The sequence below is a fragment of the Fukomys damarensis genome, unplaced genomic scaffold (assembly GCF_012274545.1).
Source record: "Fukomys damarensis isolate Sample0158 unplaced genomic scaffold, DMR_v1.0_HiC HiC_scaffold_39, whole genome shotgun sequence".
Classification (NCBI taxonomy): domain Eukaryota; kingdom Metazoa; phylum Chordata; class Mammalia; order Rodentia; family Bathyergidae; genus Fukomys; species Fukomys damarensis.
In genome coordinates this window covers 67,060,282-67,087,213 of record NW_022900951.1, presented here as the reverse complement: position 1 = coordinate 67,087,213, position 26,932 = coordinate 67,060,282, and the positions used below count along the sequence as shown (strand labels likewise).

Sequence of the window (26,932 nt, the reverse complement as noted above, 5' to 3'; positions counted from 1 at the left end):
TAATGAGAGCTCCCATTCTGGTGAAACCAGATCGAGTTTTTTTTTTTTTTTCTTTTCTTTCTTTTTTTGGAGAGTTTTTACTGGGAAGACAAAGAAACAAAGACAAGGAACATAGTTTGAAAGTATTGGTGTGAAATCCATGGCTCAGGGACTAAACCAAATATACAGGCACAAGGGGGCAATTTTCAAGCCGAAATGAAAATCTCCTTTGTTTACGGAGCAAGCCTTTTTTCAATTCACTCCACAGTCCCTGTCTCCCAACAATTTTTGGTTCATCATTGTAAAGGAGTATTCCAAGTTTTCCCAAATTCATCCTAATCAGTGGAGTAAAAAAATGTGCATTTCTTTCCTAGCCCTAACCTTCAAGCTAAGTGAGCTACTGTACTTAAACTGGAAAATGAAGGGAGCTTTTCATATTGTTGTGAGCATTCCATGTAGAATGAGAGTCGTCTACTTGGATGCTGCACCCCAGAACTACAATACCCACAATGCACTGTTTTCCTTTCGCCTCCTAAGGAGGGACTGCTTAATTTGATCTCGTATTCGCGAGCAATAGTCACAGGACACGTTTCCTGTCAAGATGGCGGATAGCCTCCCTTCGGAGTTTGATGTGATCGTGATAGGGACGGGTATGTGTGGCCCCGATACTCTCCAGGCAAAGTGTAGGAAGTCTGTGTGGTTCATTCCTTCTCTGTCATTGGCAAGGGTTGGCAAACCATGCCAAGGGTTGAGCGTGGGAGGGAGGACAGAAAGGAAGTGAGGTAGTCCGGAGTCCGCGCGGCACTTAGGAGCTACAGGGAGGGGGTTGGACCCGCATTTGAGTAGGGGTCGATCTGTTCAATGCGGATTGCTGAGGTTGGTTGCTGCGGTGATTCCTGTTTATTTCCTTAGAGGGAGGTGGGTTTGAAGTGTCAGGAATACTGAAGGTCGGGATTTTATCGGTGGAGACGCCTTTAGCAGGACATTATGATTCCTTCTTTGTTGATTTCAAGGCGATATTCCCCATCATTTTATTTTGCCGTTTCATCGAACTTTTTCATAATGTTCATAGGGTACAGTGCAGCTGAGATGCAGCTTAATCTGCAGTTATAAAGAAATGTTTCTTTCCCGTATGCATATTTACTTAGGGAAAGGAAACGGATAATCTATTTTATTGTGTTGGGAAGCTTAGGGAGTTGTATTTTATTGTGGTAGCCATTCTAGTTTTATGATGTTGAAAGCATTTTGCTTTGTACCACCCACCTATTTACCCATAACTTAAATTGCTAAGAACAGACTCTTCAATTCCAGTTCAGATGTGTGATCTTATCTTCCTCCTTGTTTTTCTGTCCTACGTGATTTAGGTGAAGGCAGAACGATCCCCCATCCCCCCATCCCTGCCTGCAGTTTTTAGTTGACAAAGTAAACCGGGTGGCCGAAGACATTTGGCAGCAAATTAGCTTTTTGTTTTTCTTAAGAGTGTAAGGGATGAATTTTGGATGGGCTGATATAGGACAGTTGTTCGGTAGGATTTTCTCCAGTCTGTCGAATGTGGTAGGCCAGAGAAGCTCTGTTGTATGGGACCCTGACCATTGTGTTACCGAATTCAGTTCGTTGTCTGTACATACAGTAGAAGAAGCCATGTTTCCAGGATCTGAGTAAAAGTAACAGCTACTTGTTTTCAATTGTTTATGATTTTCTAATCAATTTGCCAAGCACTTAAGCCAGATGTATTATCATGACAACCTGGTTGGAATAACCTCTGCATTTTACAGGAGACAAAAAGGGGGTTGGGAGTCTAATTTGCCAAAGATTATACAGTTGCTTAATTTGCAGACCCACTCTTCTATCCCAGAAGGAGACTCAGTTGTTCTGACCCTCAGAACTGACATTTTAGTAGAAATAATTGGGACAACTTAATGCTTGACCTTGCTTGGCCATTAACTAGCTGTGTAAATGGGAGGGCCAGGTACTTAATCTCTCAGATCCTCAGTTTCCTTGCTTTTGAATATATGGAGGGTAAACTAGATAGCTTTTAAGCTGTTGTTTAACAAATTCAGAGCAGCAAAGACATGTTTATTTCTAGTCTGAAAATAGCTTCGTAGATTCAGGTAATCTAGTTGTATCCACAGATGTTGGATGAGAAGTGGAGAGAGCCATTAGACTACTCATTTTTACTCCCAGTTTACCCTAAGAACAACATCCATTTTATAATGTGTTCATTTTAAAGCATACTTAAATTCTCTATTTTTGCCTTTTTGTTTTGTTACCTAGGAACTTGAGATGTTTAATATTATTTTCTTAGAATCAAGAGATTCCTTATCTGTTTTAAAATTTTAATTGATGAGTTTTCATTCTTATTAGATGCAGTTAATACTTATTGTAATAATTATTTTTGCCTTCTGATGAAAATAGTATATGCATCTGTAAGAGTCTGACCTGGTAGAGGTAGGAGGGCCCTAAGTGATACAGAAATTGCAGCAGAAGGTGTCAGAAGTGATTTGGAAAAATATTCATTTTAGACTTATTCTAGTGAGTGTAATAGTCTCAGTGTATGAGAGAGTTTATCTGAAGTTAATCTGAAAAATTGTGTTTAATGTTGCTTAATAGTGACATTCTGGGTTTTATAAAGCATGTTGCTTAAATTTATGATATACAAGTTTGTTTTTCCTTCATCAAAAGTGGAAAAACTGGATTAAAGACATTTCTCAAAATGATTTCAGTACTTTCATTGCTTGGATTTAATTAGCCTTTTTAAAAAAAATTTTTATTGGTACTGGGGATCAAACTCGGGACCTTGCGCTTGCAAGACATGTTCTAGAACCACTGAGCTAAATCCCAGCCCAATTAGACTTATTTTTTTATGTGTTTCTTTTCTGAAATAGTTTGCTGAAAGCATTTAAAATGTTTATTAAACATACTACTTTGAAGGAAATGTAGTATTTCATAGTTTTAGTTTTATTAACAAAAGCAGAATTAATCATGCATGTATAAGAAACATGAAGAAATAGGCTATGAAATATAATTTTTTCTTAGAAAATTTTAGCATATTAAAAATCAAACGCTTCATCAAGTACAATCATCTGAGGATATTTTAAATTCCCTTTGACCTTGACTAATTTTATTCTGATTTTCTGTAAGACATGGTAAAAGTTTTTAAGATCCTATTTTCAAGAGATTATTGGAAAAATGAAATGTTGAATACACTTTATTAAGTTAAGCTATTTCCTTCTAATCAGAAAATATAGAAAGTATGCCTTGAACACCCAAAGGCAGTAGAATAAATTGAAGTACTTGACTGTGGAAAAAGAAAAAAAAGGAGAACAGAATAAAAGAAAGTCAACTAGAATCTCAAAAGAGAAGACAAAAATGGACATGTGTTATGTGTCTAGAAAGTGACTTTTCAGAATAGTTTGCCATTTAAAAAGTTATTTGAATGATAATTTTGTGTGTTATAAAAGATTATATTTGGCCTAAAGTTAAAAATAGAATATTCTTCTAGAATAACTTAAGTGGAAGCCTGTATTATCTGTCTCAGAGCTAGAAACTCAAGAACAGGCAAGATGTATTTTATAAAAGATTTGTGAAAATACTGACACACTTCCAATATAGGGTAATTCTTCAGGTCTTCTATCAGAATATATTCATTCTTAGGAGTAGTTTTAGCATGCTCATTGTGTATTGGTACCATTGAATTAGAAGATAAAAGGAGTATTGTCAACTCCTACAAAGACTGAGGGAGTGCTGTTAGATGTGTACATGGCAGTTGTTATATTTATAAGGGAAGAGACAAACTCCTGAAACACAAACCTGCATGAAAACAGCAGTGACCTAGCACCATTTAGTGTACACTCAATTTTTAGGACGTCAACCTATATTTATAAATAACCTAGTCTCTTGCCCTTGTGAAGTTCACTGTATTGCCTCTTCTCATGAACTTTGTACTTCCTGACAGCCAAGGCATTGTCTTTAAGACAATGTAGGCTTCTCATTTAATCTTTACTTCTTGAAGACCATATAGAAATTCCATCAGCATCTTTTTCCTGTTTAAAGCACACCACATGATATTTTTGAGTTTTTCTCCTGAGGAGGGTTGTGGAATAGGCTAACTTATTTTATTCTTGCAGAGATAAACACACAGATCCTTTTCAAAAGTTTTTTTTTTGTAAAAGATTATGGGAAAAGAGAAGGGAAGATAAAAATAACAACATGCGTGAAATTACAAGGTGGTTTTGCCCCTACTTCTTGATTTCCTTGAGAGATAGTGTTCAGCATAGTACAATTATAGATGGGGTTACTTACATGTATGATAAGCACACTTGACCTTCTTATTATGTGACTTTGGGCAAATTTTACAACCTCTTGGGGCATGAGATTGCTTATCTGTAAAATGAGTGATTTGAATTAGGTTATTTGTAAGGTAGGGATCTACCAGGTCTAAAGTTACCATTATGTGTTGTTGGTTATAACTGTGTCTTTGGGAAAAATACTGATTTGTTTTGTATAGTCCTTTTAAGAAGTCGAGTCAGTGTTTAATATACTTTAGACCTTTTTCCATCAAAAATGGCTGATTAAAGAGATATTTTCTTGAAACGGATTACTTGATTTTTCAGAAGACTTAGTGTAGGTAGCTTGGTCCTATTTCTTGATATTTTTGAATTGGAATATTAAAGTAGTTAACTGACTAGCAGTTCCTTGACTAATTCTTTGACTATAGTGCTTATCATGCTAGTAGAGTACCCTTATTTCTCCTAGCCTTGGGGGATAGTAATGATGCAGGAAGTATCTTGGTAACTGGTATTTGACGAATGTCCATTTGTGCTGGACTCAAGTGATTTCCCTTACATGTATCACTTAACCCTCTCTCAGAATATCTGGATTTGTTTCTAACATCACAGGATATATCCTTTCCTTGTACTTCCAAATATACATACACCTGGGGCAGGGTTTTGGTGTTTTTTTACTTTGTTTTTGTTTTTGAGACAGGATATGACTATGTAGTCCAGGCTGGTCTTGAAGTCATTATGTAGTCCAGACTGGCTTTGAACTTGTGGCAGTCCCTGTGCTTCAGCTTTCTTTTGAAGTGTTGGGATGACAGGGGTACACCACAACACCTGGATTTTTTTTTTTTTTAGTTGCAAGATGCTGCCTGTTTATGGGTCATGAAATGAATTCCAGCATTAAAAAAAAAGAGATTTTGTTAGAACACATGTAGTAAGGATGAATGTGTTTTATTTATGTATATACATGCACACATTTTTGGGGAGGGGTTGGGACAAATTTTGAAAGTTTGCACTGAAGAATATTGACCAACTGAATAACATAATGTATAGGAGTGAAAGTGGTATTTCAGAAGTCCTTTAACTTTTCAAATGTTATATCTTCTTCTATATATTTTCCTCACTTCCACAGGCACGTATGTCATTTGAGCAGGAAAATATAGTGATGGCAGTTTGGTTCAGAATTGAGATGAGTTGGGTTTTAATTTCAGTTCTGCCTTTTGTGCCACCTTAAAGCATGTTCCTTAGTCTCTTGAATCAATTTTCTTATTTGTAAGTACAGTGTATTTCACAGAGTAGTATTGTAGATTGAAATAATTCATATAAAATGCTTTGTAAGTGCTCTGAAAATATGGTTGATTTTTATGGTTCATAAACCATATTGAGGTGCTTTTATTACCATTATTATTACCTCAGTTCTTTCCATGGAGGGCTTATAATTTCTGTGGAGAGTGGTATAACGATTGAAATGTCTGATTTATCTTCTTCCTCTTGCATTGGCTGGTTGGTGGAAAATGCTTTTGTGTGTCTTTACCAGTACTTCTGTCAGATTTCTCACTAGGTAGCTTTTAAGTTTCCTTTCTGTCTTCTGTTTTGTTCACCAGTTTGCATTATTTATCATTATTGTTTTGAACAGATTTAACATTCATTTTATTTTGATACTGTATGGAATATTTACTTGTCTGTGTAAATGCTAGGAGCTGAAGAAAGCTTACATTTTGCAGTTCTGAAAACAAATGTTTTGCACTTCTTCAGGCATTTATTTATGGAAAAGTATGCCTTTTCTGCTTTCAACACCTAGGAAAGTAAGGCAAGTAAAGTCGCGCAAATTCCTCAGAGACAGCTGCATCTGTTACCCAAGTTCCTTTGGTAGCATCATTTTAATCTCCCATGCCTCTTGTCATTTTATCATTTTCTCTAGTGTTTTCATGATGTTTTGGATAACTCAGGCTAGAGCAATTAAAATCAAATGCGGCTGCTCTCCCTCACATTCTCCTGTTTAATATAAAATCCCAATGCACAGAAATAATTATAATTGCATATAATTGACCTGTTATTCATGCTAAATCATCTGCTATTCAGTTTCTGTGTGAAGTCTTTTATCTGAAAAGTTAGGCTGTGCTTATTATCTTTGTAAATGGTTGTAAATGTAATAGACTAAAAATCACTGTCGGTGCCCAGTTTATAATATCTGTCTCCTTAAATTGTTTTGTTACCACTAGATTCAGAATTTTCTAACTATTGTGTTAATATGTGTATCATTGTTAATTATATTCACACTGCTGCACCAACTTTGCTGAATTCCTTTTTTTGTTCCAATTTTTTTCTTTGGTAGATTCTTTAAGGTTTTCTATATATGAGATCCTGTTGTCTCCAAATAGCAACAGTTTGATTTCTTCCTTTCCAGCTTGGATGTATATTGCTTCTTTGTCTTGTACCATTGCACTAGCTAGGACTTCTAATACTTGTTAAATCGGAGTGGTGAAAATGGACATACATGTCTTATTTTAGTTTTTACAAGAAAATCTTTGAATTTTTTCCTGTTCAGTATGATATTAGCTCTGGTTTTGTAACATATGGTTTTGTTTTATTGAGGTACATTCTTTCTGTACTGAATTTGTTGAATTTTTATCATGAAGGGATGTTGAATTTTGTAAAATTCCTTTTCTCAATATATTGCAATTATTATATTTTTGTGGTTGATTCTGTTAATGTCATTGTAGCCATTATTTCTGACATATCAATTTGTTGGATTAAGAAATGCCTAGTAGATTAGTAAAACACACTTGTGGATGTGTTGATATGTATGTAGATATGACCTTGAGTACTGTATATAATCCCTGGTCCCTTTTCTTGCCTGGCACTGTTCCTCTCCTCTGCTTCCCAGTAGTGATGAATTCAAGGTCTTTGCTTTGCCACACACTTTGCCATGATGTTTCTGTCTTGCAGCCAGCTGACAGCGGACAGAATTCCCTGATGCTGTGAGCCAAATTAAACCTTACCTTTAAGTTATGAGTGTTGGATGTTGTGTCTCAGTGATGAGAAAGCTAGCTAATATAGAAAATGTGTCACATTTATTTGCATATGTTGAATCATAGTTGTATCCCTTATCAGGGTGAATGATATTTTTAATGTACGGTTGAATTTGTTTTGCTAGTATTTTGTTGAGGTTAATTACATCATCAGGAATATTGGCTTGTAGTTTTTCTCTTGTGTCTTTACTGTCATATGTAGTTTCTAAGTTTGCCTTCTATTTTTTTTATTTATTTTTTATTTATTTATTTATTTTATTTTTTTGAGATAGGGTCTTTCTTTGTAGTTCAGGCTGCCCTTGAACTGATGACCATGGTAGTACAGGCTAGCCTCAAACTTACAGAAATCCTCTTGCCTTAGCCTCCTGAGTGCTAGGATTGCAAGTGAGCACCACTATGGCCAACATACCTTCCATTTTTACAATGGTTTTTGCTGTAAAAATGTGTAATTTTTATATCATCAAATCTATCAAACTTTTTTCCTTATATTGTTTCTCCCTGTGAGTAGAAAACCCTACTCCTTAATCTATGATTAAGAATTTTAATATTTCATTTTTTTGCATTTAAACATTAATTCATCTGAAATTTATTTCATTGTGGAGTATGAAGTTTGATCCCCTTAAATAGCCATTTATTTCAGCGCCGTTGAGCTAATGTATTCTTAGCACTGAATTGATACAACTCCTATAGTTTGTCCTATATGATCTTGTGGGAACCAGCCACTGAGCTCACACCTAACCAAGGGGTGATGAGGATGAAGAGTAAAGAGACAGAATCACGTTAAAATGTGAAGGGCCAGAAGGCTCTTTGCCTCTAGTGGTCCAAGGCCCTGTGTGACTGGTGCACCTAGGCTTTATTCACCCAGACACGGGTACAGGCATTTAGAGTTACACAGGATTCATCTGTCTCCCACCCTCCATGGTACTTCTCTGGATAAACAATAGAATCTCAGCTCCTTTTACTTTTTTACTCACTTGCTTGCATGCTGCTTTCCTTCTTAGTGCTCGCTGAGGGCCCAGTTGGACCTCAATCTTCCTATCTGGTCTCCTACATGATCTAGTTTTGGAATTTCTCTTATGCCAATTATTTGAGTGTCTGTGTAGTCTGTTTTAAAATGGGAAATATAAAGCATGAAGTAGAACGAATAGAATGAGTTGTTAGACCTGTTGGGAAATAGTAACTTTTCCTCTTTGAAGGTATAGAAAGTATAGAAAACTCATTGTTAACTTTTGAATATATGAAACATAGCATCTACTCTGGAAAATAGTAAAATAAAAGAAAAGGGAAGCCAGACTAAAAATATTGAAAGCTCCTAAGAAAGGACCCATTATGTTTAAAGATTTCTTTTAAATGAAAACAACATGATCTCTGCAGATAGATGAGCAAATCATGTAAATAGATGAGAAGAATTAACATACAGTCAAAAAGAAATTCTGGGAAAATATTTTTTCTTACTAATAGTAAAATGCCAAATAACCTAATAATTAAAGCATTACCAGTAATTGCTCACAAAGTTGGATTCAATTGCTATGCTAATAATATTGTATATTGGGATCCTGGCAAAATAATCTGACAGTTTGAATAGTGACTGTATTTATTGCTTCAATTCAGTAACTCCAGATCTACAAATTAATTCTAAGGAAATAATACAAAAGAGATAAAAATTGGATGATGGTATCTATTTTTAACAATACTTATAGTAAAATTTGACAGGAGTGCGAATGAAGTACATTCAAGAACCCATTCATCTCAATGGAGGCTGCGTGGTTGGTTAGTTGAGTACCTACTCTTACAATGTGGCCCTTTATCTGGTCCACAGCTTTCTGTTTTGTTATAAATACCACCTCTACAAATGAAATACACAGATATGTTTCAGTGAACAGTAATAAAATGAATGCTTATGTGCATGTGCATGGCATAGCTGAAGGGAAAAAAATACCAAAACATTACTGATACTTTAAAAGTTCTTTGTGTGCCCCATCATCATTGTATCCCCCCCTTCCCTTACTGATTACTGAAGATGTAATCACTATGGTAAATATTACTAATTCATAATACTGTATTTTGTAAAGTTGTTTTATTATGTATGCATGTATCTCTTATTGCTAGTTTTACCTATTTTGGCCCCTGTCTAACATTCTAAATTCTAACTTTATTCTTTGCAGGACTTATTTTTGTTGGTTGGTGGTATGCTTGTGGGATTCATTCACATAAACGCACATATGTGCAATCTACCTACTGCTATTATATAGTATTCTATGTTTGCACATCTTCAAACTCATTCGGTTATGCTGGTTTATCAAAGCAAATGTATTTATTTGCCCTTTAGTCTCAGTTTGTCAAATATTCCCTCCCAGGAAATGTACAATATCAGAAAACAATGCTGAAATAAGGTTGTTCTGTACATACCACTGTGCAAGTTTTTTTGCACTTAATAATCCTCACCTTTCATTACATTCCATTTTGTTTTTGTCTTATCTGGTACACAAATCCTATTTTAACTTTTCCCAATGACTTACCACCCCCATTAACCTTTTCAGCAGATAGGTATAATGGTGTCCATTTCTGTATTATGAATTGGTTTTTGGTTGGTATGTCCTGTAAAATCTGTTATTGTAGGGTAGTTGAATTTTTGTTTGTTTGTTTATGATATATGTTGAAGAGACTAGGTCAGTGATCTTTTAGATACTTGTTTGCTTGTAGTAAGTATCATTTTCTGTTTCATCATCTTGCATTTTTCCTGTAACTTTTGAAATTTATATCGAAAGGCTTGATAGTCTCAGGTTAGTACTTGTGGCTAGAGTACATCTTAAATGATATAATTGTCATGTTGGAGCACACCAGAAGACACACATTATCTTGTTGATCTACTATGAGTGGTAAGATTAACCCTGGAATAAAATGTTGACCATAACTTTTCATGCCTGTGTGGTGTTCGATGTTTTTCCCCCTTTGTTTTGAAAGTAATCTGTATATTGGCATTGTACAGATGTTCAGTTTGATACCAGCCTTTCATATAATTATTTTACCATTAATTGACAATCCTTACATACATCAATATTTTTATTAGGACTTGAAAAATAATTGTTTTGTAATTCTTTTGAGTCTGTCTGTGTGGATTAGCTGCCACTGAATGTACTTTTTAAATTTAGGAAGGAAAATATCCTTATACCTTTGTGGCCTTATTCATGTTCACCAGTTACTGTACCTACTTACAATCAGGAAACATTTGGGAAACAGAATTAAATGTAAAGCTTCCTGGTGGATATAGGCAGAGAGATATCCTGAAGCAGTGTAATAATGAATAGAACACAGATTCTGTAGGTACTAATCTTAACTTTATCATTTACTGGCTATGTGACTTCGGGTAATTATTTAGCCTTTCCATATTTCAATTTCCTCAGCCACAATTGCCATATGTGAACCAAGGCTAGAAGTGATGGGAGAATGAACAAAATTTTTGTTAGGGATCAGATTATGTATGATCCAAATATTTTCTTTAGCAATATATCATTTTTACAATGTAAAAGATAAAATGAAAAAGAAAAGTAACTGTCATACTGCTTAAGTATTTCTTATATGAATTTTAAGATACAAACTAACCAAAAAGTAATTGATAAATTATTTATATTGATTGTTATTTATTCTTATTGAAATAGTAAAACATTCTCAATGCAATAAAACTGTAATTTTAATTAGACAAAATTTTATCCTTTAACAATTTTAATAAACTCAGTGTAATCACTTCAGCTTTTTAATGTGCATGATAAAATAACTACCTTCGTTGTTTTGTCAATCATATATAGTATAGCTGATTTTCTTTAAAATAATGAAAAAATTCAAATTTAATTTGACGTGTTTGTACTTTTAACAAATGTTATATAGTTCAAAAGAACAAACTTGTAGGCAAAGGTGTAGTATCCCTCTTAAAAATTTTGAAATGCGGGCCAGGAATTTAGCTTAGTGCTTCTGTTGCCTGCCTTGTAAACACAGGGACCCAAGTTCAATCCCTGGTAGCCAAAAAAAAAAAAAAATTTTTTTTTGAAATGCGTCAAAATCCTAAACTGAGTGTCAACATGGTACCATCATTGGAAAATTCCACACCTATTTTATTGTAATGTGTCACAGTCAAAAGTGCAGGCTCACTTAAAGTACTGTATAAATTTACATTCAGGGTATGTGTATAAGACATATTTGAAACATAAATGAATTTTGTGTTTAGATTTGGCTCTCTGCCTCAAGAGATCTTATTATATATATGCAAATGTTCCAAAACTAAAAAAATTTCAAATCTGAAAGATTTCTGGTCCCAAGCATTTTAAGGAAAGGGATACTTAGCCTGTACTTTGAAATTTAGTTTATAAAGCTGATAAGTTTTCATCTCTACATTTTAGAAATGGATTATCTGATAGGATTTCAAATAAAGGAGAAGGTTATATATTTTGTGATTTTTATAAGAGTTTTAAAATGAGTGCTTAGTCTATTTCATTATCTCTTTTAGATTCATAGCATTATAAGCAATGTAATTAATAAAGGTCGTGCTTCTTTATAAGCAGCGTAATGAAGGTCATGTGGTATACAAGTAAAATATGTTCCAGACAAAGAAACATTATTTTCCTCATTACAAGTTAAACATTGTGTTAATTTGGAAGAGAGCTGGCCTAAGGTATTCTTTGCTGTGTAAAGATCATTTTGATCACTTCATTTGATACAACAGAAATAAAAAAATAAGTAAAAAATTAGTGATAGTGGAAACTGCTTATTTACTGACATGGACAGTTTTGAGCAAACATTTTTATTACTTTTAAGGGAATTTTAATTAATACAGTTTTCTTAATTTAGATAAAAACAATATAATGTACTGTCATTCAGGGAATTACTGTATTTTATAGGTGCAATCTTTAATTGATTCTTTCAAATTTGGTATTACATGTTATTTATTTAAAAATATTTTACAGAAAATTTTAAGCATAAAAAAGTAGTTTAAAATAATCCACAATGTACACATCTCCTATTTTCAACAACTATCAACTCATAGGCTTCTTTCCTATGTTCTCTCAATCATCCAATCTTAGATTACTTTGAAGCAAATCTCAGTTATGCCATTCCATCTTTAGTTATTTCAATATATATGGAGAAGATAAAGGCCCTATCTTTGTTTATTTATTTATTTATTTATTTGTACTGGAGATCGAACTTGGGTCCTTGTGCTTGGAAGGCAGGTGGTGGAACCTCTGAGCTAAATCCCCAGCCTTTTTTTTTATTTTTATGGCCAAGAACTTTCTGTATAGCTAATGTATACTTGGTAAATATGGTGCCTCACATGTACTTGAGCTTGTGAAGATAATAACTTTGGAACTGAATAGAAGTGGATTTGAATCCCAAATCCAGTATTACTTAGAATGTGACATTTGACATTTGATATATACTTCAAGGAAATCTTCAAAGTTAATAATATGTATAAAGAACAGTTTCTGGCATGAAGTAACAGAAATTAAATTATTAAATATCAGTATTTTCTGTGAGCATAAATAGTTATTATAAAGGTTAACAGTTTATACCATAGTACAGCTATTATATGTAAAATGCAAAATTTTTTTTTGGTACAGGGGTTCAAACTCAGGACCTTGTGCTTGCAAGGCAGGCTCAGTACCACTGAGCTAAATCCCCAGCCCAGAAAATGCAATCTCTCACAATAAAATGAGTACTCACCAAAATTTAGGTACATTGCTGTAGGATAACTGCTTTTCTCAAATCACAGAGTATAGAAAATAACAGTAATAATCAGAGGGTATGATTTTGAGTGTAGCATTCACTATTATCTGAAATGTGTGGTTTTTGGAGAAGTCATTTACTGTAACAGTCACTATTTCTTAATCTAAACAATAGAACTATCACCTTTGATTTTTCTAATGCATTGGTTAGTGTAATTAACAAACTAGAATATTATAAAGCACTTATAATACCACAAAATAATTTTTTAGTAAAAATATTTTTAACTTGAACAGTAGGCATAGCCTTACAGTAATTTTTAAAACACAACCACAGTACTTTCATCATGTGTCCTTTGTATAAAATAGTGTAATAGTTTAGTTAGTCTAGAAACAGACAGTAAAAAGACAGCGTAAGGCAGAGTTGGCTAGATTTAAATAAAAGTAGTACACTGAGTTCAGAGCTAATTGAAGCTGTATAGCCAGTTGAGCTCAGAAATATAAAAGAAACACAGAAAAATGTATAACAGTTAGTTGATTGTTCCTTCCTAACTCCTGGGCTAGAAAAAGTGAAAAATACAGAATAGCCACTTTCCTTTAAACTCAATTTTGTTTAAACTTGGCTGGCTAAAATCTATGTTTCATTAAACTTAAAACTTTCAGAGCCACCTGTTTAAAACAAGTTTTTGTGCTCTGCTTATCTATATAAGGCCAAAACAGAGCACAATGCTATCCCACTTTCAAAATCCTTTCCTGGATAAATAGGCAGGAGCTGTTATCTTATTTCCAAGGAAGACTCTAACTTCCTCCTTTTGTCCATGATTTCATCTTCGATTTAGTGAGGTAATGAGCTTGGGCTTGTAGAAAATTAACTTCCATATTTGGAGGTATCACCAAGATCAGTGTAAACTTTGAATTCAACAAATTGAGATTGATGAGGTAAAAGATCAGAGTGTTTATCTTTTTCCCTATTCCCCCCATTTAACTGTGATGATTACATTTACAAAGTAGGAGAGGTTGGTGCTTTTTTTTTCTTACTAGCCTTATGGCTATTCCCAATAAAGTTCTTGTGCCTTATGTAAAGAGTTACTGTTAAGTTAGACTTTTCATACACTTTCCTATTCCTTCTCCACTGCCTCCCACCAAGGAATAATGCCTAGAGAGTAATTTAACAAACATCTAGTGTTGTTAATAAAAAGGGAAGACTATTAGTCTATTGAGGTGGGGGTGAATTCAACACAGATGATTTCATTGATAAAAACCAGTTTAGGGACCCAAAGGTCTCCATGCTGTGACCCCAAGCACTGTAGCCCATCAGAGTGCAAGCTAAGGAGTTCTTTCAGCCTCTTGTGGAAAGCTTTGCTTTCGACTTTTGCTTTACGACTGCTAGACTCTGATGGGGCCACTCTCCAGTAAGATCTAAATAGTGGAAAAAAGTAAATGGCCCATTATAGTTCATAATGTTATAGGACTACTTTTCTTTTGGGACCCCCCTTCCTCAATCACTCAACACACAACACAGTTGACAGGGAAACTTACCTAGAGTGAAACAGTGTATATTGTAACAACACCCTTGACTGTTTTACTGCCTCCCTTTGCTGATCTTTCCATGTGGTTGCTGGCTTCTAGTCTCTCTCAGTTAAATTTCTTGACCTGGAAGACTTTTTTTATTGCTGTTTGATTTTTGAGACAGGGTCTCACTGTGTAGTTCAGACTGGCACTGAACTTACTGTGTAGCCCAGGATGATCTCAAAGTCATAGCAATTCTCCTGCCTCAGCCTCCTGAGTGCTGGGATTACAGGTATGTGCTACCATGCATGGCCTTATATATATATATATTTTGGTACTGCGTATCAAACTCGGGTCCTTGTGCCTGCGAGTCAGTTCCCGGAACCACTGAGCTAAATCCCTGGCCTCCCATGAACTTTCAGTGTTTGACTTTCTACTGTCTTGCTAGCTCATCTGATTCTACCTGCTCAGTTATACTGTGGCCAGAGTTGCCACTGTAGCTCTGGAATGAAAGTGTCTTATATATATATTTTGGTACTGCGTATCAAACTCGGGTCCTTGTGCCTGCGAGTCAGTTCCCGGAACCACTGAGCTAAATCCCTGGCCTCCCATGAACTTTCAGTGTTTGACTTTCTACTGTCTTGCTAGCTCATCTGATTCTACCTGCTCAGTTATACTGTGGCCAGAGTTGCCACTGTAGCTCTGGAATGAAAGTGTCTTTCACTTTCACAGGCCAGGGAATCCCCAAATGAGCCACGTATCTTGTATGTCCACCTAGAGTGAGAAGTTTATCACTCAAAGGAACATTTTTTAGGTAATCATAACAATTCCATAGGACACCTGTTTGGTCCTGTGTTTCCTATTCTGACTTATCCCTGAGCTATATTCTTTAAAAACTGGTTTGAATTTAATCCTTAGACGCATTTTCCTGTACAATAATTGCCGACATCATTGTGTACTCTCTGATCATAAACTTTGGTGCCTTGTAAGAAGGCTGCCATATGTGCCTTTCTAAATCCTCAACTCAATGTTCTAACATTGATAACTTTCTCCTTAGTCTTACTGGTGTAATTTATTACAAGAGATCTCTATTGTGATTTACCTAAAAAGTATGATGACACCCACTATGGAAAGTTCTGACTAGTTTATTTATAGTTATAAACCTAAAACTATAAATGAGTTTGTTATATTTCATCACGGCCAATACACTTAAGGATATGCTGTGATTTAAAAATAATTGTTTTATATGTTCTATATGTTTCCTTGTTTGCTTGTATTCCTGTTAATTGGTTTAAACAGTTAAAATATTGATAGCTGCTTCATTAAAGACTTTTTTGAGCTTATATTAATTTCTTTTAAAATTTTGTGGTTATAATCTTCTGTCCCTTTTGAGACTTTCCATTAAAAATAGTTACATAGGTTTTGGGGGGGTAGCCAAACTCAAGTAAAACATTAAAGTGTTAAGAATCTTGTAGGCTCAGTCTTTTTTTTTTTGTTACCGGGGATCGAACTCTGGCATGTAGGCTCAGTCTTACATAAGGCTTACAGGTAAAAAGTTAAGGTTAGATAACATAAAGTTCATATATGATTGGGTTAATATGTGTTACTATGTGTAAATTTCAGGTATATATTCTATTGTAGTTACAGATAAACACTAATGATATTAGCCCAATTGATAATTGTTCACATGTTTTAATGATAAACTAGTTTAAATAGATTGGTTATTATGGCTTATGTCCAGATGTTTTTCTAAAGCCTCATTGTAGTCATAGGTGGGGCATTTTTTTAGAGGTGGCTAGATCTAGAATATGTGATACTGAGATCAATTCATGGTATAATACTAAGAAAAAGACAACTAGGATTAAAGGTGTGAATGCTACCTACCCTAATAAATTTAGATAAGATATAAAAAACAGAGCTGTGGTCAAGCCTTGTTGCTTTGCTACCTTCTGCCCATGATGAACTGTATCTTTTCTGTGATGCCTGTTTGCTGTGACACCCTTCTTTTGGGTCAGCCAATTATAGACTAAGAACTCTACAAACTAAACTAAATAAACCTTTTTTCCCCTTAACTTGTAGATATTGGATATTTTGTCTCAAAAATGAGAAAAATAACTAAGACAATTTGGTAACAGGAGTGTGGTTGTTCCTGTGACTATACCAGACCATGTGATTCAGTAACTTTTGGGACTAGCTTGTGGGAAGTTTGAAAATTTTCAGAGATGCCAGCTAAAAAAGTAGAGCTGGAACACGCTAGGCTATATTTGATGAGAGATTCTGGTCATAGCTCGAAAGACCAAAAGACTGTTAGAAATCCTGCAGGTAAAGACCAGGCTCGGGAGGTTTCCACTGGGAAAGACTGCATTCGCTATTGGACTCCAATCAATGTGTGTTATACCTTTGCAAAAAGTTTGTCTGCATTTTACTCATGTTTGCATACTTTTCCTGAAACTAAGATTAAGTGTGCCACACTAATTAATCTGGCAGAAGCAATTTTAAGACAATCTAATGTTGTAGCATGGCTACTGTTGGGTGCTTTCCGCCAGATTTGTGTTAAGAATGAAGAGCAAACAGCCTAGCAAAATTATTTAAAACATTGCAAATCCCTCTGACCTCCAAGAAAAAGAACCTGTAAAACTGTTGACTGTGCCAGGTGTGGTGGCAATCCCAGCACTTGGGAGGCTGAGGCAGGAGGATTGCTTTGGTTTTGTATCCAGCCTGGGCTACATAATGAGCTCAAGGCCAGATTAAACTACAAAGTAACCTTTGCAGTCTCAAGATTGCAAGAGTGAAAGACTGCTTTTGAGAACAGAGCTCCAGAGCAGCATGTTCCAGAATGGCAGAAGCCTAGAAAACTTGTTCCTCAAGATTTAGGCACTCAACCTCTACAGCCAAGAGAAAAAGAAGCCTGGCTACTGCTCCAGCTGGTGGCACACCTTGGGAACCTCCATGTGGGGCTGGTTTTAGGTGCATGCAGAAAGCAAGTGTTATGAGATCATAAAGGATTCCACCCAGATTTCAGAAAAAATGCCTGGAGGACAGGCAGTATGTCCCTGAGAGAGCTGTGTGTGAAGCTGTGATTGTAGTCAAAGGTGTGGTAGAGACAACAGAAGTTTAGAAAAGCCAAGAATGTAGATCATCTGAGGAAGGCTGCAAGGAGGGAGCAAAACCAATCCAAGAGAGAAGCCATGAGTGAGTGCTACAACCACTGACAGTGCCATAGGGACAGAGCCACCCAAGCCCTTTGGAGTTCACATCTTGCCACAGATTGCCTTGGATGCTAGATGTAAAACTACAAGACTTAATGTTTGCCTGGTTAGATTTTAGACTTGCTTTGGTCCCATTCCTTTATATCACCCATTTGTAATTTTTAAAATAAAAATGTCTATCTTGTGCCATTAAATCGTGTAAGTGTTTAACTTTTTTTTCATTTTTACAGGTGTTTTCATTAAATATCAAAAGAGACTTTAGACATATTTTTCAACAATGCTAAAAATGTTAAGACTTTGGCAACTCTTAGAGATAGAATAAATGCCTTTTACTTAAAGGGGCATGTATGAATCTTTGGGGAGCCAGGGGAAGAATCTTAAGTCTTATGTCGAGCTGTCTCCCCAAAGCCTCATGCAGTCATAGGTGGTGTGACTGCTACCCACCCTAAATAGCCTAGATGAGATGTAAAAAAAAAAAAGAGCTGTGCTCCATACTTATGATTTTGGTACCTTCTGCCTGCTGTCAGCTGTTTCTCCTCTGATTCCTGTCTGTTGTGCCACCCTGCCACTGAGCCAGCTAATGATAGACTAAAACCTCTACAAATTGAGCTAAGTAAATTTTTTCTCCCTTAACTTACAAATGTTAGATATTTTTTCTCAACAACTGCAGCAGCAACAACAAAAATAACTAAGACAGTAAGATAAAGATATCTTTAAACTTGGTGATGTTTTTTCATTCAGGTTGTTAGCCAGTTGAGACAATATCTAAAAAATTGGTGTCATAAATACAATGTCTGTTGTTTTCTGTGTACTATAACTTAAATTTTTTTCTTGATTAAAGATAATATAATAGCTTAAGAATGCTAATTGCTATACTTTGGCTCCCATGAGGCATCTAAAGTAATTGTTAAGGTAAACCAATAAATGGGATCCTCTAGAGCTTGGGGAACTGCCACACAAAACTCCCCACTGTGACTAGAAAAGCAGCTGCCTAAACCAATTTGCTTCAGGTTTTTCCACTGGTAGGTGACTTCTTCTATTTTCCCCAGTCTTACTGTGATACATTACAACACACATTATTAAACTGTTGTGATATATGATCAAGTTGGCTAAAGTTAGGATGCTAAAAGTTTTCTGTCTTAAAAACATGGTTTTTTGTACTCTTATTTATTTGCCAAGGTAATTCCTTGTATTTTCTGTTACTAGATTTTTATGAGTTAAGTTATTGAATTTTAAGGGTTAAAGAGTATCTTAATGTTAATCTGTAAAATGTTTTCAGTAATCACTTTCTGATTGATTGAATAAATATAGTTTATAGCACATTGTACATATCTGTGAGACTATAGGCATATATACATCTATAAAGAAAGTAGGTTGTGTGTCTAAGCTTTGAAGTTATTTACAGTGTTAAGACTACATACATTTTATACATACAAATAATCCTCTTATACAACATACATTATATGTAGATATTATAAAATGATCAAAATTTTCAACATCTCTAAATTTTGTCATTTAAAATTTGATCTACATCTATTGGTTTTTAAATGTTCTGTTTACATATAAGATACACTTACATAATGGGTATTAAGTCTATCTATGATTAGTAGCACTGTTTCCTAAAATTGTAAAAGGTCTAAAGATGTCCTTTAATTCTTTTTAGTATAATTATAACATATAAACCTGTCGAGGCCTTCTTAAATTAGCACTCTAATAAAAAAAAATCCTTTACTGCTGGCCCCCATACTGATCGCTTGTAACAGCAACAGAAAAGCTAGATCAAGAATTTTGCCCATCTTCCCTAATGACAGGGTGAGTAATAAAGTGTAATGGAGTGTAAAAGAGTGTAATAGGATTGGTTAGCCTGTAAGTAGACACTCAGTAAAAGGGCAGTTTAAGGTATAGTAGGCTAGATTAAAAAAATAGTGCACACACACTGAGTTAAGGGCTAATTCAAGTCATACAGCTAAACAGAGGAAGGATAAAAGTTAAAATAAAAATGGATAGCTAAGGACTCTTTCCCTGAAAAATGTTGTTTGGCAAAATATACTCCTTTCTAGTTGACAGCTCCTCCCTTCAAAAACCAAAACAAATAACCAGTTTTTTTGAACTTGCCCAGTTATAAAACTAATTTTCTTTAAACTCTAAAACCCACAGAGCCACCTGTTTAAAACAAGTTTCTGGGTGCTGCTTATCTTTATAAGATCAAAACAAAGGGAGTACTAGTGCCATTCCACTTTCAAAATCTCTTCCCGAATAAATATCTAGGAGCTATCTGCTCCTAATATCCTCCTTTTGTCTGATTTATCTGCCTGTTTCCAGTAAACACTAACATCCTCCTTTTGTCTGTGATTTTATTCTTTGACTTAGGCAGATAATAAATTCAGGTTAGTACAAAATTAACTGTTTTACCTTGCATGTGCATTTTTTCTTTTTTTAAATTTCTTTGGTGCTTCTAGTTTAGTTTTCATTTCTGAGATGATTTTTTAAATTATTTCTTTTAAAACCATTTCCTTCCTTTTGAATCCTCCATTTCTCTAATCTCCTTACTTTTGAGCTCTTGTAATTCTGATTTACTGTGTTCTCCCAGGGTTTCTGCTGTTTTCTTAATTTTTTTTAGCTAATATTAAACATACTTAAGTAAACGTTTTCATCTAATTTGTTTGACTGTCTTTCCTTGTCTTTTGGAATGTTATGTTGCTCAGTATTCTCCTGTTTTGTAAAAGAGGGCGTTAATGAAATTCAAACAGGATCTTTTTGTGTTGTGGATTTTTGTGTTTTTAATACTGACTATAGGCTAGGATAACTTTTCTTGCTTCATTACTTTAGATCTTTCTCTTTTTTTGGGGGGGGATAATTAAATATGTAATCTAAAATTTGAGAACTGGTGTCCTGTGTGCACTGTTTCTCTGTGGGTTCTTGAAGGAGATTCTACAACTGCTTCCTTTTCAGTGTTCCCAAAATTCTGTTATGTTTTTATTCAAGTCTTTTGTACAAAATAGAAGCCAGGTTGAGGTTGTTGAACTAGCAATGCCATTCACCTTTTGGAAACTAAAACTTTTAAGTAACTTGTTTCAAGCTCTTTATTTTATCTAATAAAGATATCCATATAGAAGCTGAATTGAAGAGAGGGTAAGTGATTTTCCTATTGTCACGCATATTTCATATAAACTGGAAAATAAGCCATTCTTCCTGACTTTTAGTATTTTAATATTTCAGTATTCTGAAAACTGAAGCATTGTTTTTCTATTACCTATTCCTCAAGCTTACAGTATACTGAATTTTTTAAAATTAAGAGAAATTTTAAAATTTTGAAATGTATTTTTCTCAAATTCTTAGCAACTCATAGATATAAATGAGGAAGACCATCGATTTCAAATTACTGCATTTTTAAATAAGTTTGGTAAATTGAAAGGAAGCAAAGTTAAAATAATTATTAATAGGTATTTTTATCTGTTCTTAATTATTCTCTATACTACCCTGGTAGTTTATTTTTTTCTGCTTAAGGTAGTCACGGAAAGGTAGAGTTACGATATAAACTTTGAATATAAGATCTAAATTAGGAGTAAAAAAAGAACTACTTGATGAATAGGGTTAAAATTCAGTTTCTGCTTAATTTTGTGATGTCATCTTTTTTGAGTGGCTGCAACATGAGTGAAGCATGCAGTTGCAACTTTATATTAGTTGCTAGTACTGTATGTCATTTATATTTCCTGTAGGATAGGGCACAAAGGCTCTGCATAGGATTGTTTAGGTAGTAAAGGGTCTAGCTCTCTCAAAGCTTTTTGTATTCACAACTATTTTTTTCTTTAAAAAGAAGCTATTTTCTATAAAAGCAGTCACAGTAAATTTTCTAGTTCTATGTAATTTTCTTCCCATTGTGATCTTCGCTAGTTATAAATAACACGTTAAATGACTTTCAAGGTAGAAAGCAGGAACCCATTTTGAAATGTTCTATAAAATAGTGATTTATGGTTTCCTATGACATGGGCTATAAGCACTTGGGTTTGTCAGGTCATCAAAGTCTTGTCAGTAGAATCTGTTATTTATTGTTCGATATGCTAGGAATGGTGTAAATGCTTTATGTTTATCTTATATAAGTATAGTATAAGGGAATCAATTTTAGACACTAATTCAATTTCAAGAATATGTCATGGAGAATTAACAAGTATTATAGTTGTAAAGGATGAGGTTCAACATTAACAATTTGGATTAAAGGGGAAGTTTGAAAAATGAATGCAAAATGGTCTAATTTCTGTAAAATATTGTAGGTAAGATTATTGAAAGTGTTAATTTCCTACTATTTTCCTTTGGTTTTAGCTTGCTTCTTTCATTTAATAATGAAACGTTTTTATTTTACCAGACAGGTTTGAGAAAATAGTGAAAGCTAGGGCCATACATAATGGTATTCTTGTGATATATTTTCTTTGTAGTTGCCAGGCTTATAATAAAACCTCTACAGAGAAGGGTGTGATGAACCAAACCTCAATTTCTTCTGTCACACCTCTTATGAAATGCTATTTTTATACTGTATATTTGCCTTCTTAATAAAATGACTTGACTGTCAAAATTGCTGATTATGCATCAGAATTACATGTGTTTCCCGGAATGTTAAGGCAGAACACATTCTTTGGTACAGCTTTGCTAATAACAGTGTTAATAACAGTGTTCAATGTGAAAAGCTTAAGTGATAGCCAGTAGTTGATGAGCTTTTATAGTATATATATTTAAAAATTTTTTAAAATGATTTTATTATATTTTTGAAGATAAGTGGTAAACAAGTGATAGTCTTTATTTTGTTCAAATATCTGAACTTACTGAAGGAGTAGGATGTGGACGGAAGAGAAGTTATATTTATCAAATGTCAGTGACATACCAGGTAGCATTGTATAAGGTGTTTCATATCATTTTGGACCATCCTTCCCTAAATGGGGATAAAGAAATATATTATTATCCCCACTTAACAGCTGAAATTATAGTTGTATATTTGTGCTCACACATTTTATACAGTGTTTCCTATGGAATGCTATGTGAGATTTGACCTTGATCTAAGTTATCTATTTCTAGCTCATGTTTGGCTTTTCTTTGAGGGAGGAATTGTATAATTCATTATAAACATATTTATATTTCATATAAATGCCACATAGAAATGTTATGTGTATTTGAGCAATGATTCAGATGTTGTTCACTTTTTTACCACTGAGCCAAATCCCTTTTTTAAGTATTAAAAGTTTTGTATGCAAGCTATTCTTCTATTCTGTGATGTGGTTTTATTTTTTTTCTGAAACCTTGATTTTACTATGCTGTTATGGTTAAAATCCTTTTTAAGACTTTATTTCATAAAGGTTCATGTTCAAACTCCACAATTTGGTTTTAACCATTTTATTTTTGAAATTTTGTTGTATCATTGTAAGAACATTTAACCTTTGATTTACCCTCTTAATTTTCACCTGTACAATACAGGATACACTGTTCACTGTAGCTACAGTATTGTACAACAGATCTCTAGATCTCTTACACATCTTGCTTTGCCTGATACTTAGGCCCCTTGATTAACAACTTTTCACTTATTTTTTCCAAAAACCCATGACAACCACCATTCTACTATTAATATATTTATCTATTTTAGGTGCATTATATAGGTAGAATCATGTGGTAATTGTCATTCTGTGCCCTGTTTTATGTTTGTTGCAGCAATATTCATGGTAGTTAAGACGTCAGAACAATTTAAATGTCCATTGACAGAAGAGTGGATAAAGAAAGTCTGGCATACCCATATAATGGAATATTACTTGGTAATTAACAAAAGTAATGAAATACTAGGATGCAACATAAATGACCCTTGCAAACATTATGCTAAGTGAAGTAGTTAGATGTATTCTTTTTTTTTTTTTTTTTGGTATTGGGAATTGAACTTGGGTCCTTTTGCTTGCAAGGCAGGCAGCGGAACCACTTTTTTTTTCCTTTTCCTTTTACACTTTTAAATTTAAGTTGTTGAAGATCCTGAAAGACCTAGCTATTTTCTTTTGTTCCCTGGAGCTTTCTAGTACTTCTCTCTATGGTGGGAGTGTTTCCTTCCATTAGTTTTTTATAACAGTTTGAAATATACTAATTATTTTAATTTCTAAATTTTGTCCTTTAGATTGGGATCTGTTAGGATAGGATAATTTTCTTGCTTTTTTTTCTCACTGCCTATCACAGTCTGCTCTGTTCTGCTTTCCCTCTCTCCTTCCTCCCTTTTTCTCTTTCTTCATTTGTTTTCTTCAGCGTATAGCCATAGAGAATCTGTGCTTTCAATGCTCAAAGAACTGTTTATTGAATGAATGGGAAGAAATATATAATCTTGGCCAGAAAGACATTGCTAACTGCATTCTATTTTTTCTTTTAATCATGTAGATTATAAGCCCTTCCTGCTTAACATTGGAATAACCTGTTTGTTTCATAAACCTGTAGAGATATCTGGATGAAAGTATTGGAGAAAAACACAAATGATAGACATTTTGGTTTTATATAATTTGGACTCAAGTATTGTAATCCATCTTGGCTTTGCTTTATCAGCAGAGACCTGATTTCTGACAGTGTATTGCAGGTACAGAAGTAACCACTACATATCTTCCTACCTAAAATAACAGCTATTTGGGGGCAAGTATAAGAGAGCAATATTATTGACTACTATTGGAGTTGGTATGTTTGCAGAAGTGTTAAATGAAAGTGTAGTGCTTCTAATATATCTTTTTAAAGGGTAATAAAAGTAGATAGAGTTCATCTGGCAAATACCCCAACTAACAACTAAAGAATCCTATGAGGTGGATGGTAATATTCCCATTGATGGATAGAGAATCAGAGGCTCAGAGAAGCCAAGTAACTTGGCTGAGGTTGTGGAAGTAGTTAAGCAAAAAAAGAAAGACTGAAGTCTAGGTCAGTCAATTTAAACTCTGTTCATTTCATTGTGTTGCTTGTACTGCCCTTAAATCCTCATTCTCTGAGCTATGTCCAAGTTGGAGGTAGTGACTTAACATGGTAGAAATAAATGATATATATTAAAACATGATGGGAAGCATAAAATCCTATAATGTTAAGTGCTATTACTAATGATTTGATTATTATACATAGAACATGAATATGCTAATTATGCTTCCTAAGTATTTCTTTGTTGTTGTCCTTTTAACTAAGCTGCTTATCAGCTTTTAAAGTACCATAATAATTACATTATGTAATAAGGAAATTTAAGTGTGGCAAAAACTTCTGATAATCTTAAGATAAAATATATTAGAATAGTTCCAACTGAAGAACTTAGTTTGTTCAATAATGTATTGCTTTACTACTGTCTCTACATTAAAAATTTTCATTTTGTTTTCTTGAACTGTATGCAAAGTGAAGATTGGAAATTTATAATGGCTTGTATCCAATAATTGATATTTAATGGTTATATTTAGTACCTTGCATCAGAACATTTTAGTGTATGTGCTGCTGAAGCGAGCACAACATCAGAAATTTTTTTTGGAACCAAACGTAAACCCAGTGTTCAGTCCTAGAAAAGTAGTTCTTCCCTGAAGGCAGCTAGACCTTGTGTTTAATGTAGTTTTTAACTAGAGATTACTTCACTTGCTTTCATGTGCATATTACTTTTTATATATAAAAAGATAATCTTTATCATTTCCTGAAATCCTAGATGTTTTGTGTATAGTTTAAACTCTTACCAAAACGATAGTGCAGTTTTTTTTTTCTACTAGGTAAAAGTACAAGAAGATTAAGATTTTGCATGGTGGTGGTAGCTCTATAAAATCGTATTAACCTCTCTATCTTAATTTATTTATTTTTTGTTTGATTTTTAAGACCGAGTCTTGCTTTGTAGTTTAGGCTGATCTTGAACGCACTGTGTAACTGAGGCTAGCCTTGAACTAGTGGTAATCCTCAAGGCTAGCCTTGAACTAGTGGTAGTCCTTCTGCCTCAATCTTCTTAGTGCTGAGATTATGAGCCACCATGCATGGCTTTTTACTAAACTTTTAAAACATGGTTTATTTGTATGATTGGTATAAAAATATAATAGCATTGATTGAAATGGTAGAGTTTATAATAAAAACCTATTGACATTTCTTGAACTTACAATGTAGAGCATTAATATAGTGGAAAACCTAAAGTTTTTAAATTATTAAGTAATATCTTTGGTAATTTTTATCTTTTTGATTGTATTAGTAGTGATAAATATTTCCTTTTATAATAACTAGCTTTATGGTACAACTACATTTGATTCCAAAGCAGCAGTGTTCTCTTTGCAAACTGTTTTACTGACTAAAAGCAAAATATTATGTCTTATAAATGGCCTCTTTTTGAATTAGCTAACATGTTTCTTTCCCCTCTTATTTTTCTTGAGACAGGATCTTGTCATGTATTTCAGGTTGGTCTTGTACTGACAGTGATCCTCCTGTCTCAGCCTCTTGAGGGCTGAGATTACAAGCATGTGCTACCACACCTGACCATATTTCTTAAACTAAAATGAGTATGCCATTCCCCCTTAGAGGCATTGTAGCTTTGGAGTTAGATCTGTATTCTGGTTTCCACTCTATAACTTTATTTTTTTCATTTCTAGAATACATATACAGATTCTTATATTTTGGTGCACTTGAAAACGTCAGATTTATATAAACAGTACTCTTATAGTTGCTCAGTTATGATAATTTGCAGGTGAAAAAATTTAAATTTTGCCTTTTAAAAAATCTACATAAAAATTTCAGTAATAGTGGTATATGGTTAAGGGACCTTTAACTGTAACTAATACAAAGTGTAATTTTGAACAAAGATAATTCTTTTTGTTAAATGATTCTATACAGTGATAGCATGCCTTGAAAATTTTATGTAAAATATATATGTACATATATATTCCTACATTCTAAATGATATAAGTATGTGTTTTTATAGGTTTGCCTGAATCCATCTTTGCAGCTGCATGTTCAAGGAGTGGCCAGAGGGTTCTGCATGTTGATTCGTAAGTCTTATCAATGGTAGCATTTAATGCTTCCTGAATACTCTATAAAAGTTTAAAATGTAATTAAACATACACATGTATATAAACTTAAGGTAGAAAAGGAATTGCATTTATTTAATTTTTACCAATAATATGTGAAATATATGATATATGTTTTTCTATTGTATTATTTGGAATGGGGCCTGTTTCTTTTGAGAATAAACCAGATGTATCATTTTAATTTTC

At 33.9% G+C, this 26,932-nt stretch overlaps 1 protein-coding gene across 4 annotated transcripts in view; it reads left to right on the top strand.

Moving 5' to 3' along the window:
• The first annotated feature begins 561 nt into the window (after positions 1-561).
• The window catches only part of Chm (CHM Rab escort protein), a 218,887-nt gene continuing 192,516 nt past the window's right edge, over positions 562-26,932 (top strand). For all 4 annotated transcript variants that reach the window (XM_010612875.3, XM_010612874.3, XM_010612876.3 and 1 more), the window contains exons 1-2: positions 562-629; positions 26,641-26,707. In XM_010612875.3, the coding sequence (XP_010611177.1) occupies positions 581-629; positions 26,641-26,707 (116 nt within the window). In that variant the 5' untranslated portion in view covers positions 562-580. The remainder of the gene's footprint in view (positions 630-26,640; positions 26,708-26,932) is intronic.